At 53.0% G+C, this 13,298-nt stretch overlaps 1 protein-coding gene across 1 annotated transcript; it reads right to left on the bottom strand.

Moving 5' to 3' along the window:
• Positions 1–483: 483 nt before the first annotated feature.
• ATP5PO (ATP synthase peripheral stalk subunit OSCP) lies at positions 484–3,923 on the bottom strand. The gene is made up of 7 exons (XM_021546345.4): positions 3,868–3,923; positions 3,684–3,734; positions 3,118–3,228; positions 2,490–2,619; positions 1,582–1,694; positions 972–1,058; positions 484–665 (listed from the first exon to the last, which is right to left on the bottom strand). Exons 1-7 carry the CDS (start codon positions 3,895–3,897, stop codon positions 552–554), a joined length of 636 nt encoding a protein of 211 aa, XP_021402020.1. The 5' UTR covers positions 3,898–3,923; the 3' UTR covers positions 484–551.
• Between the last annotated feature and the right edge of the window lie 9,375 nt (positions 3,924–13,298).

The following is a 13,298-nucleotide window of genomic DNA, read 5'->3' as shown; positions in this document are numbered from 1 at the left end:
TTATAGAGCCATCATGGTTGGAAGAGACCTTCAGGATCATCCAATGCCACCATCATCACTCCAAACCATGTCCCATGAGCTACACCCAGACTCTTCCTGAACACTCCCAGAGGTGCCACTATCTCCCTGGGCAGGTCATCCCAAGGCCTGACCAATCCTCCAGGGATTGTTTTTCTAATCACCATTCTGAACCTCCCCTGGTGCAACTTCAGGCCATTTCCTGCCACCCCTTCCCTCTGTTTGGGCAGTGCAGATCGACCCCCAGAGTTTTCTGGGGAGCCTGGCAGACCCTGGATGCACTGACCCCATTCACCAGCTCCTTCAGTGCTCTTTCCATGTCCTTCCCAGCCACCTTCCCCAGGGTGAGCCACATTTTCAAGTCATGCCATGAATGTTCAGCCACAGCTACAGAAATTTAGGGCAGCTTCAGCATTCTTCCTCCCTCAGGGCTGTGCTTCCCCAACCAAAACACTGGGCACCATCTCCACGAGAAGGAAGGATTTTATTGTTTTCCTGGGACAGGATTCCCTGGGAATGACCAGGACATCTCTTTAGACAGTCTCTCTCATGATTTTGGTGAGTTTCTGGATCTTGGACCTTGTTGACATGTCCACGTACTTCTCCCCAATATTGACAATCATGCCACCAAGGATCGATGGATCAGTCTAAGGAAGGAACATTGAACAGAAAGTTGTTTAGCAGGAGTTTGTTACCATCGGATACAAGTTCCACAGTAGCAAAAAAAAAAAAAAAAAGCTTTTCAGAGGGCCTTTTTAGAGATGATTTTGCTGTCATTGCATTCTAAAGTGAAGATTTTAGAAACTAAAACATCATCATGTCTACAAGAAAGCACAGAACTATGTAACAAAGCAACTAGATTCAATAAAATATTTTTGCTTTTGTAAAAATCAGAGACACAGAAGCTCTGAACATGAACTTATGATAGTTATTTGTAAGTCAAAAATCCAGACCTTAGTCTCCAGCTTCAACACCTCTCCTTTGGCCAAGAACCCATTCAGAACACTTTTCAGTTCAGTGAGGCTGGCATCATCCAAGGGCTGAAAAAAAGAACAGATGAGCAGGAAAATGAATTACTTTAAAATACTCAAATGATAAAATGATAATAAATTATATAATAATATATACTCAAATTATATGATACAAATTTTCTCCTCAGGTCCCTTTGAAGACACATTTCCATCATAACAGGGATAAGCCAAGGACAGCACAGGAACAACAACCACTTTGTGCTCTCCTGATTGCATGAAACATCTTCATGTTAGAAAAAAGAACAGGGGCAGCTCTATGCAGACCAGCCTGACTTTTGTCAGCCCCTGGGTTCACACACAGGAAGGAAAGCTGTGAGTTGCTGAGCTGCAATGGGGTGAAGAGTTTTCATTTTGGAACAGGAACTGCGGGGTATCAGCGCTCTCTTTGCAGCAGTTTGTTCAGCTTGGCAGAGGTGAGACACTCTCACTGCTCTCACAGCAGCTACTTCAATCTCAGAGCGCAGCCTGAACTGGGAGAGGTCTGTCCTTTCTCCCACTCCCTGCTGCCTGGATGCACAGCTCCCCAGCCCACCTGAGCCGTGGTGACCGTGCACACCACCTCCCCTCGGAAGGCGCTCATGATCTTCCCGAAGGCAGAGACGATGCCCGGGGTGTAACGCAGGCGGCCGTTCTCAGCCAGCAGATCTGCAAAACAGCCACGCACCACTTCACTTAACCAGCTTTGTATCTGGAAACTGATAAGCTAACCACTCCTATGACTCCTTCCCGTTTTTCTGGCCAACACATTGCCTCTGGAAACCTCCCTCAGTGCCAATTACCCCATCACAGAGAGGGATTAGTAAGAGAAACTAGCAAACCCCTTCTGCCACCATGACTTCTTTAGGGTAGTTTTTGGTTTTTCATTTTATTTGTTACTATTTCTCACCCTTCAAACGCAGTGGGGTAATTATCAGTTACTCTGGACTTTAGTAAAAGGAACAGGGGAGAAAAAGCCATCATTAAGTCTGATCTCAGACTTCAGGGGTTTTGCTCGCTAGGAGAAATTGAACTCTGGAAGTTGCTCTATTCTGGCCCCTCCATCAACTACTTTCCCACTGAAATTACAGCACACCAGAAAAATTCTCTGCATGCAGAGCAGTTTCCACCATGCTGGCAGTGCCAATGCTTCTCCGGCTTGGACACAAAGCATTTTCACACCCAAAGGAAGCATTTGCTACTTGTATCAGCCTTAGCCACCTAATCAGTGGATGTCTCCTCTTTTCAAAATACAGCCACAGAGGACCCTGGATCTCTCTCCCTTGTAGTCTCCCCTTGAGCCACTGCAACACTGCAGGAGCAGGAACAATCTAGATCTCTGCGAAAGGGATCTGAGTTCGGAGTCACAGCCAAGTGCTCCTCAGCACCACCAGAGGCAGATCCCAGCAGCCAGCAGCTGGATGGCACTGCTGGGATGCTCTCCTGAACCCAGAGGTCACTCACTCATCAGGTTGACAGTGATCGGGGACATCTTCTCTCTTGCCAGGGCGTCGTTCACAGCTTTTTGTTTCACTGAGCTCTTGGTGTGAGGGTTCATCACCACGCTGGACAGCTTGGGGTCCTTCAGGAGACTCTGAGGGGATACACAAGGATGTGACAAACGCCAGGGGTTTTCCTGGCACCACAAAGCCCACCTGGAGCAGCCAAGGCAGGCAACAAGGGCATTCCTGTAATGACAACAAAGAGCTCTGGAGCTGATGGCAAGTGAAATGGCAGCTCCAGCTGGAGAATCAGGGAATGGTTTGGGTTGGAAGGGACCTTAAAGATTGGGTGGACAGAGACACCTTCCACTATCCAAGACTGCTCCACGCCCCATTAAACCTATCCCTGGACACTTCCAGGAGTGAAGCAGCCACAGCTTCTCTGGGCACCCTGTGCCAGGGCCTCCCCACCCTCCTAGGGAACAATTCCTTCCCAATATCCCATTTAAACACCAGGGTCACAAGCAGGCAGTGCAAGCCGGGAGTCTCACAGGTCACAGGAGCAGTCCCACAGCCCCATCCCTCCTGAGGAGCAGCAGGGAACCCTCCCCATTCCCACCCCTGGGAGTTTTGGCTGTGGAACACCTTACCCACACCCGGGTCAGCTCCTTCTCCACCTGCTCCAGCTTCTTCTGCTTGCTGGCTGCCGAGTAGAGGGCGGTGGCATAGCGCCCTTCCAGCCCGTACACCTGGATGGGCGGCTGCGGGAGCCGGGGCGGGCACTGAGCGGGGAACCGGGGAGAGACCCCCTGCCCCCGCCGTGGCCAGCCGGGAGCCACCGTGCACCCCGCCCTCACCGTGCCCACCCCGGCCACCCGCCTGCAGCCCCTCACGACCCCTCACCCTGCCACCTCGACCAGCCTGGACACCTCCCCTAAGCACCTCGGGGACTCCTCGATATCCTCACGACCTCCACCTCCTCACCTCGACCAGCTTAGAGACCCCTCCCGCTCCCCTCAGGACATCCACCCCCCAATCTTCACCAGCCTGGAGACCCCTGCCTCTCCCTTCAGGACACCCAGCCCCCAATCTTTATCTGCTTACAGACCCCTCCCGCTCCCTTCAGGACATCCACCCCCCAATCTTCACCAGCCTGGAGACCCCTCCCGCTGCCTTCAGGCCACCCCAGCCCCTTATCCTCACCCCCTCCCCTCACCTTGACCAGCTTGGTCACCGGTCTCGCCGCCGTCGTACTCAGCTGCCGCACCTGAGGGGGAATAAGGGGGAGAAGAGCGGGGTCGGCGCAGCCCTGGAGGGTCGGAAGGAAGGGGATGCTGGAGGGTGGGAGCCGGCGCTGTTCTCCCCAGAGCCGCCCGGGCCCCGCCGCCCCCCAGTTTCACCTTCAAGACGAGCCCGGCCGCCGCCGCCATCTTGCCCGGCCGCCCCCAGGGTCACCGCGCGCTGCGCAGGCGCGGCGGGCCACGCCCACCCCGGCGCCATTATGGGTGTCTCTTATGCCGCGGGGCACGCTGGGAGCTGTAGTTCCGCCGGGCGGCGCCTGCGAGCTGCGCGCCCCCTGCCGGGCCATCGGGGGAGCGCAGCCCCCGCGCCCGGCCGAGGTCCCTGTGACACCAGTGTCACTGTGTCACCAGTGTCATTGTGCCATCAATGTCCCTGTGTTCCTGTGACACCAGTGTCACTGTGCCACCGGTGTCACTGTGACACCAGTGTCACTGTGTCCCTGTGACACCGGTGTCACTGTGTCATCAGTGTCCCTGTGTCCCTGTGGCACCAGTGTCACTGTGCCACCAGTGTCACTGTGTCCCTGTGACACCAATGTCACTGTGCCGCCAGTGTCCCTGTGACACCGGTGTCACTGTGCCATCAATGTCCCTGTGCCACCAGTGTCCCTGTGGTGTCCCTGTGTCCCTGTGCTGTCCCTGTAGTGTCCCTGTGGTGTCGCTATGTACCAGGTGTCCCTGTGCCCCTGGCATCCCTTTGTCCCCAGTGTCCTTGTGCCCTCAGTGTCACTGTCCTTATCCCCCTAGTGTTCCTGTCCCCACGGTGGCCCAGTGCCCTCCGTGTCCCTGAGCCCTGCTGTCCTCCATGGACTTCTCCAGCATGGGTACTTCCCACAGGATTGGTTCTTCAGGATCAGGCTGCCCCAGTGTGGGTCCTTTCCATGGGGTCATTCCTGCAGGAACTTCTCCCTTTTCCATGGGGTCATTCCTGCAAGAATTGATCCTTTTCCCATGGGGTCATTCCTGCAGGAACTGCCCCAGTGTGGGACCCTTTTCCTATATGATCTCAAGCCCTCCCACCAAACCTGCTCCAGGGGGGCTCCTCTCCTCACTGGGCCTCAGATCCCTGCCAGGAGCTGCTCCAGGGTGGAATTTCCATGGGATTACACCTTTTGTGCATCCCCTGCTCTGGCGTGGACTTCACCAGGAGCTGCAGATGGATTTCATCTCCTCCAGGGCTGCAGGTGGACCTCAGTTCCTCCATGGATTGCAGGTAGATCTCAGTTCCTCCACGGATCTCCAGGAGCTCCAGATGGATTTCAGCTCCTCCATGGATCTCCAGGGAGTGCAGGTGGATCTCAGCTCCTACATGGATCTCCAGGAGTTGCAGGTGGATCTCAGCTCCTCCATGGATCTCCAGGAGCTGCAGGTGGATCTTAGCTCCTCCATGGATCTCCAGGCTGCACCTCAGCCCCACCTGTCCCTCCATTCATGAGGAGCATCCCACAAGTTCTTCCAGACTCAACACTAGCTGTGCTTCCCTCCCAGAAACCTCCAAAACCTGGGATTTATTTCCTCCCCGTGGATGAACTCCATTCCAACACCTCCCAATTCAAAGGACCTTCCAGGTGGGACATACAGATCTGTCCCTCTCTCTGGTGACCCTGAGCAGCTCGCTTAGATCCCTGAAATACCTGGAATGGTTGGCTGATGGATGGATGGATGGATGATGGATGATGGATGGATGGATGGATGATGGATAGATGGATGGATGGATAGATGGATGGATGATGGATGGATGGATGGATGGAGGATGGATGGATGGATGGATGGATGGATGGATGGATGGATGGATGGAGGATGGATGGATGGATGGATGATGGATGGATGGATGGATGGATGGATGGATGAGGGATGGGCTCGCTCCAGGACGCCAGGACAGAGTTCCAGTGGGGCTCAGTGTCCCAGCGGGAATAAAGAAGTGGCTCCAACCTGATTTATTTTGGCTGTCAGGGTTTAATTCCCTGCTCTGTCCCTGGCTGCATTCCGGGGTGACTCTCCAAGGCACAGGGACGGGTTTGAGCCTGGCATAACTGAGACACAACTTGTCAGGCTGGGAGAGCTGGGAATGTTCAACCTGGAGAGGAGAAGCTCCAGGGAGAGCTCAGAACCCTGCCAGGGCCTGGAGGGGCTCCAGGAGAGCTGCAGAGGAACTGGGGACAAGGATGGAGGGACAGGAGCCAGGGAATGGCTCCCACTGCCAGAGGGCAGGGCTGGCTGGGAGATTGGGAATTGGGAATTGTTCCCTGGCAGGGTGGGCAGGGCTGGGATGGAATTCCCAGATTCCCCTGGATCCCTGGCAGTGCCCAGGGCCAGGTTGGACACTGGGGCTGGAGCAGCCTGGGACAGTGGGAGGTGTCCCTGCCATGGCAGGGGTGGCACTGGGTGGGATTTGAGGTCCCTCTCAACCCAAACCCTGCTGTGATTCTATCACTCTGCTTTTCAATATCTTTAAGAACTAAACTACTGAGAAAAGCATGTCTAAAATGTAGAAAAACACTTGTTTTTATTTAATAAAAATGTGGGGTTTTTGATAATGTGCTCACAGTGAAGTTTTCAAAATGATTTATTTTAAGCATGTATTCATATCCCAAATTATTTTATTGTTATTCCAGGACACTCTGTGATCTTGCAGTGTTTTAATAGACAGAAAATCTGACTTTTTTAGGCCAGGGAAGTCACCGAGTGCTGTGGGCACTTTACTGAGCTGGGGATTGGGTCAAAGTCTGATCATGCTTTCAGGAATTAAAATCAGAGCACCTTTCACAGGTTAATTTTGGACAAATAACATCCCCCAGATGATAAAGAGTTTGTACCTTGATGCCTTCCACTGGAAGGAAAATTTAAGCCTGGATAAAACCTGTCCTTGTATTTGGATATCTGTTACAATAATGGACTCCTCCATTGTCACAGATGGGAGGGGTTAGGAGTTTTTTCCTCCTGCAAAGCAATTAAATAATATATTATAAATAAATATTGCCCCTTTGCCATTTCCCTGTGTCCCTGGTTTCAGTCTGGTCACTTAATGAACAAGGTCAGGAGAAACACCTGGAAGAACATTCCCTTGTGGGCCTGTCCCTTTAGTGCTTGTAGGGTTGTGACCTTAAAGTGCTCATTTTAATCATGTGGGGATAGAAAAAATATCCTTTTTTTGTCTCCTGCTGAGTCAGACCACAACTGAGACCATGCAAAGTGTGTTTTATTTTCCTTTCACTGAGAACCCTCCAGAAAGAAGGTGACAATTCTCAGGCCATGGTGGTGCTGGGGAGGTGTTTCCCTCAGGGCCCTGCTTCAGGAGGTGTCCCAAAATCTGGAGCAAGGCTTGTCCAGCTCCACAAACAACTCATGGCATGGAGAGGTGGGAAGAGGAGGTTTTTAACAACCCACCCGAGGTTTTCACAGTGCCACAAAACCTGCTGGGTTCACCCTGCACCGGGCCAGGTCTTTGGAAAGGACCCCAAAAATCCCTCTAATGATTAAACTCCTGAGCCCAGGTTTGGAAGCAGAAAACACCAAATGCTTCTCCCCTTCACCTGAAACCTGAGCTCTGTTGTTCCCCACCTGTTATTCAGGAATTTCACCTGGCTCTGCCCGGGACTGGGCACCTGGGAGTCCCAGAGGAGCCAGGCTGGAGCTGGAAACAACTTCCTGACCAGTTCCTCTGGAAAAAAAAACCTTTGGTGTTTACCAGCAGTGGGGGAATTTTCCTCTCCTGCTGCTCCAGTTCATCCCAGAGAACCTGGCCCCAAAAAGTCAGGGCTGAGCTCACCCCGTCACAACCATGGGCTTGTTCCTGCAGCTGCAGGAGGGGTTGGAGGGGCTTTGTTGGGGTGGGGTTTGTTGGGTTTTTTCCCTCTTTCCCAAGGGTTCCAGAGGCACAGCTGGTGCTGGATCCAGACCGGGGGTGTTTTCCACACTCTGCCCCACAAGCGTTTCCCCTTGGGCAGGTAAATCAAGAGCTCCCTGGGGATGGAGCCTGTGCCCACCCTCCAAACCCCCCCTGCCCAGCACGACCTGACTCATTTCCCCATTCAAAAAGGGTTTTTCACTCAGTGGCAGGGACAGAAAAACTTTAATTTTATTTTTTCCCCTCCAAACCGGAAAGAATGATTGAAAACCCACAAAAACTATCAGGGGAATTCCAAACAGGGGCAATGTCAGTTGAGTTGGGTGACTGAACTCTCTGCCCTCAGCATCACCACACTCCTCTAAAAGCTCTTGATCTGCAAAATCAAGCACCTCAAACCACATTTTCCTGCCCTCCCAGGGAAGTTTCAGGTTAGTGTTGTTTAATAGGAAAAAGATTCATTGTTATTATTTTGTTGTGCATGTGATGCTTCCGGGGGAGCTTGTGGTGGTTGCATTTATTTTCCATGCAACCATTATAAAAGGGGGAGAAACCCATAACCAGGTGCCTGTGGACTTTAAAAAATAATCTAAATTCTTTTAAGATGCTGCAGAACACTCAAAAAAAATAATTTAAAGGTGAGCTGGCTGGGGGAATAAACACTGACTGCAAATCTTTAACTAGGAAAGGTGATGTGGGTCCACTTGGATTGTCTTAGAGATTATTTGATTTATTTGTTTGTCGTATGAGTTTGGCCATGAAATATCAAAGGTAAAAAGAACTGTTTGCGAAACTCTGAGAATAACAGACATGGGGTAGGTGGTACCAAGAGCTGAGTGTCACCATCTCCCCCCTTGGCAGGGGAGCAGGCAGAACGTGGCCCTGAGGCTCAGGGGATTTGGGATCTATTTTCAGCTCCGCTTTGGACCTGCTGATTGGCTTCTAATTATTCCACACCTCAGTTCCCCCATCTGCAAAAAAAGCAAGATACCAGCATCCTTTATAAATAGCTCTCAATTCTGTTGTTGGAACACAGTTTATTAATAGCAGTGGTACCTTCTCACACACGCTGCCAGGGGGAAAAAAAATCAAAAAAATCGTCGTAAATTCACAAATGTCACTCAGATTATGGAAATGTGCAAGTTGGCAGTGGGGGAAATAAAGCAGAGGAGGAGCACCAGGCCTGGTTAGATATTAGGGCTCCAGTTTGTTCATTGCCACAAGAGGGAAGCCAACACTAATAAAATAACTTTATTTCTGCATTAACTGTGGTTATTGTGGAGGGGTTTACCCATTTCAAGGCTGTTGTTTGTCCTCTTTCCTCGTAGCAAACTTGCACTTGATCATATGTCAAAACCCAGAGAACATTATTCCACATTCCCTTTGGTCAATGTCCTGTGAAATGAATTTCATGGATTTGCCTGTTTGAATGGCAAATCCATAAAGCTGAAACAGAAAGTTGGGACAAAACTGAGCTGGCTGCTCTTGTAGTGAATTTTTAAAAAGGCCTCATACAAATAAGGGGAAGTTTGGTGGCTGTGGGGCATGAAAAAATAAAGATGGTGTTTCCCCTCCTGTGGCTGAACATGAGAAATTAAAGACTAATCACAGCCAGAGGTATTTTTAGGAGTTTTTACACCACAGCAGTGACAAATTAATTCAGGAGGTCTTCTGACTCTTGTTCACAACGTGTGTGAGCATCTTCTCTGTGGATTCATCTGTTACAGCAAAGCTGCTCTCACTGGCTCTGCTGAGACCACGGGATCTGCAGATGTGGGGGATTTATGGAGCAGGGAGGAACCTGTGAGAGTCACCCTGGCTCGGGTCACACACTGATGGCATAACCCTGTGGGTCAGGATTTGTCAAAAAATGGTCACCCAGATTCCTCTGGTGGATCTTTTCCTGGCTGTCCTCTGGATCTCTGGGAGATAGGAACATCTGAGAGTCACTGTTGGGGTTTCTGTAGAGCTTTGGAACATTTCTGTCCCTCACAGAGTGGTCAGGCCTTGGGATGAGCTCCCAGGGAGCTTTGGAGTCACTGGAATTGTCCCAGAGGAGTCTGGATGTGGCCTTGGGGACAGGCTTGGGGTGATGCTGGTGGGGCTGGAGTGGCCTGAAGGGTTTTCCCAGCTTGATTCTGGGATTCTGAGAAGATCCAGCAATTCCTAAACTCCACCTCAGGGCAGGTTGGACAAGTCAAAGTCTCTGGTGCTCAGCCTGGAGCAAAGGAGGCTCAGGGTCCCTCATTGCTCTGCACAGCTCCTGCCAGGAGGGGCAGGGACAGGAGGAGAGGAAATGGCCTCAGGTGGCACCAGGGGAGGCTCAGGTTGGAAATTGGGAAAGAAAATTTCCCTGGCAGAGTGGCCAGGCCTTGGGATGAGCTCCCAGGGAGCTTTGGAGTCACTGGAATTGTCCCTGAGGAGTCTGGATGTGGCCTTGGGGACAGGGTTGGGGTGATGCTGGTGGGGCTGGGTGATCCTGGAGGGCTCTTCCCACCCTGGTGATCCTGGGATTGCTGGCAGTGCTCAGAGATCATAATTCCTGGTGTTTGGAAGTCAGGGGTTTTGAGGAATGGCAGAAAAGGGAAGGCAAAGGGGTGCAGAACATCCCCTTTGGTGAGGTTTCCTGTGAAGACCCTGAGGATGTTCCCTGCAAGGGCAGAGAGGGAATCAGGGCAAGGTTGGGAAAGTCACAGACAGGGATTGCAGTCCCCAGAGGACATTTGCATAACGAGCTGCTTTGTGAATTCTTTTTTAATATCTTTTAGGAACATTTTGGGTGTTTTGTTCTCCTCCCCTTCACAGCAGGCAGACATTAAACCTCTTCCCTAAAGAATCTGCTGGGCTCAGAGGAATTATTAGGCTGAAAAGGGGAAACAGCCAGAAATGTTCCCATGGCCCAGGTGAGCAGCCCCCTGTGCCACATTGCTCAGGAATTCCCACACTCCCATCCCTTCTCCTTCCCCCTGGTGCTGCTCCAGGCCTCGTGGATGTGTTTAACTCTGAGGACATGAGCAGTCACACTGGGGAGATTCACATGACTCAAACCATGCACTGGCATAGGGATTTCCTGAATCAAGGGTAGGGGAGAAAATGGCCAGGTTAAAAATAATGCCTGGTTTTTGTCCCTGCTGCCATGCCTTTGACACCAGTGGAATTGTACAGGCCTGAGCGGGGTCCAGCTCCCTCACCTGCCAGTTTCCATTGCTGTGTTTATGGAGGGATAAAAGTCAAGTGTGTGCTTGGCTGGGGGGAATTCAAATCCCTTCGTGTCCTTCAGCACAGGATTGTGCCCGTGGAGAGCTGTTTTCCCATGTCCCCATAGCTCAGATGCTGTCACAGGGGTGGCTGGGGTGACAAAATTGGCCTCTCCTGCCACTTCCCTGCTCCTGCCCCGTGCTGGGATGCTCTGTGACCTTCTCAGGGCAGGAGCCCCTCTTGTCTTTCTTGGGCTCTGGCTGCTTCTCTTTGCATCCTGCACCAGCCCTGCTCTGTTTCAAACCACTGCGAGGTGAGAACTGACATAAAAATGTTACAAGGCACTGCAGAAATCTCTCCTGAGAGCATTTCTCCCTCTTTTCTGTGGCCAGGTACCCACGGGGGGCTTTTTGGAGTCCCCAGACTTTGCCACAGAGACTTGAGCAAGGCCAAACTCACTCTCACGTGCAGCTCCCCCGTGTTTTCCTGCAGATCCCAAAGCGTGTGCCACACCTGCTCCCGAGAATTCCCAAACCTGGGCAGCGGGGAGAGCGAGGGGGAGAAAAACCCACCCCAAAGCATGACCCCGGGCAAAGCAGGGAGAGCGAGGGGGAGAAAACCCACCCCAAAACACGACCCTGGGGCAAACAACGCTGTGCACCCAGGGCTCCCGAGGGATCTCTGACAGGATCTATCTTTAGTCCCACAGTGAGTCACACCATTGTGATGTGACTTTTCGGTTTGTGGAGGTATGAGCCGGGCCATGGCACTGACGGCGAGCGGGAGCATCACGGGATGGAGCTGTAAAATTCCACTGCTCCCTCCTCTCCACCCCAGAGCCCAGCGGCAGCGAGCCGGCGGGCGGGGTGGCACAGGGGTGGCACAGGGGTGGCACAGGGGTGGCACAGGGGTGGCACGGCTCGGCACGGCGGCACGGCTCGGGGTGCCCGCGGCTGGACCAGCCCGGCGCCGGCGCTGCGCGGATGCTGCCGCGTTGCTAAGCGACGTCGCCAGGCAGGGATGCTCAGGGATGCTCCCTCCGACACGCACGGGGTGGCCGAGCTGCTGCCCGGCGGTTCTGCTGCAAAAAGATCCGGTTTTTTGCTCGCCAGAAAGGCACAGGGGTGCTGCCCCCCTCCCGGGTGGGATGGGAGCCACGGGATGCCCGGGACACCAACTCCTGCCTGGCACAGGGGCTGGGCAGCTTGGGGAAAATGGGAATAAACAACACGGGGGTGTGACAGACAGACAGACAGACAGACAGGGACCACCCTGTAACACAGAGCCCCTACTAATTGTTCTTTCACGGATTGATGGGATCACCGAGGGTGGAAAAGCCTTCCCAGACCATCGAGATCCCCACTTTGTCACTGAGTGCCACCTCCAGCCCTTCCTTGGGCACCTCTGGGGTGGCGACTCCAAACCTCCCCCCTGCCCCTCTGTGAGTCCCACGTGTTCGTGTACACAAAACCCACAGACACTGACTGGACACTCTGGGACAGTTCTGAGGCCCTCAGGACGCCAAACCATTGGATGATCCCACCACAAACCAGTGGGGATTTTTTAGCCTGATGGGCGCGGTTTTGGCAGAGCCTCCCTGCCGAGCCCCCTCCTTGAAATGATTCCAGAACCAGCTGCTGCACACAAAAAGAAAAGCCCAGTCCCATTGTGGAAGAAGCTGAGGGGTGTTCTAGAAGCAAAGAGCAGCCAGCCTGGTGCCCAGGGCCACAGAGAGGGTGGCACCTGCAGTGTCCTGTCGCAGGGCGGGAGCGGCCTCTGCTCAGGCCAGGCTTGGAGCACAACCGAAATGCCCACGGCTGAAACGTTCATTTTTTGGGCAGATCGTGGCTGGCAGCAGGTGGTGAGAGGGGAGGGATGCAGAGGAGCTGATAAAAGGCAGCAGACAGCTCCTGGCACGTGAGCCCGGCTGGGTTTTTCCGCTGCGCAGCGTCGGCCGCGCGCGGGGCGTGAGCCAAGCTGGGAGGGAAGCAAGGGAGGAAAACCACACTGGCAGCATCCACAACGGTCTGGGGACAGAGATCAGCAGCTGCCCTGCCCTCGGCTCGCACTTGGAGACACCCCAGCACCAGCCAGACCTGGGGCTGCTTTGGATAAATTTTTGGGGAGCAGCAGTTTCGTTGCGGCTGAGCCCGTCCTGTGCCCGCACAGCCTCCTGCTGCGGCGGGTGGAAGCGGGGAAATCAGGTACAAGTGTAAAATCATCTCCTGGTTCAGGGGTGGGTTGGGATGAAGTAGATCAGAGCAGATTCTGGAGGAGCTGAGGCGCTGCAGAAAGCGCTCTCGTGGCGCTCAGTGGCGTTGGGCCAAGAGCAGAACAAAGGCAGCCACTGAACTTCCATTTTTCACCAAATTGCAGCAGACTGAGGCAGATTTGGCACTCGAGGCTCCTCAGCCCCTCCCTCAGGCTCCTCGAGCCTTGTTTCTACAAAAGGCAAATTTAATAATTCAATTGCAAAAGATGCTCA

Source organism: Lonchura striata, chromosome 1 (genome assembly GCF_050655825.1).
Source record: "Lonchura striata isolate lonStrDom1 chromosome 1, ASM5065582v1, whole genome shotgun sequence".
In the NCBI taxonomy this organism is placed as follows: domain Eukaryota; kingdom Metazoa; phylum Chordata; class Aves; order Passeriformes; family Estrildidae; genus Lonchura; species Lonchura striata.
This window is presented reverse-complemented; position numbering and strand designations above follow the sequence as displayed.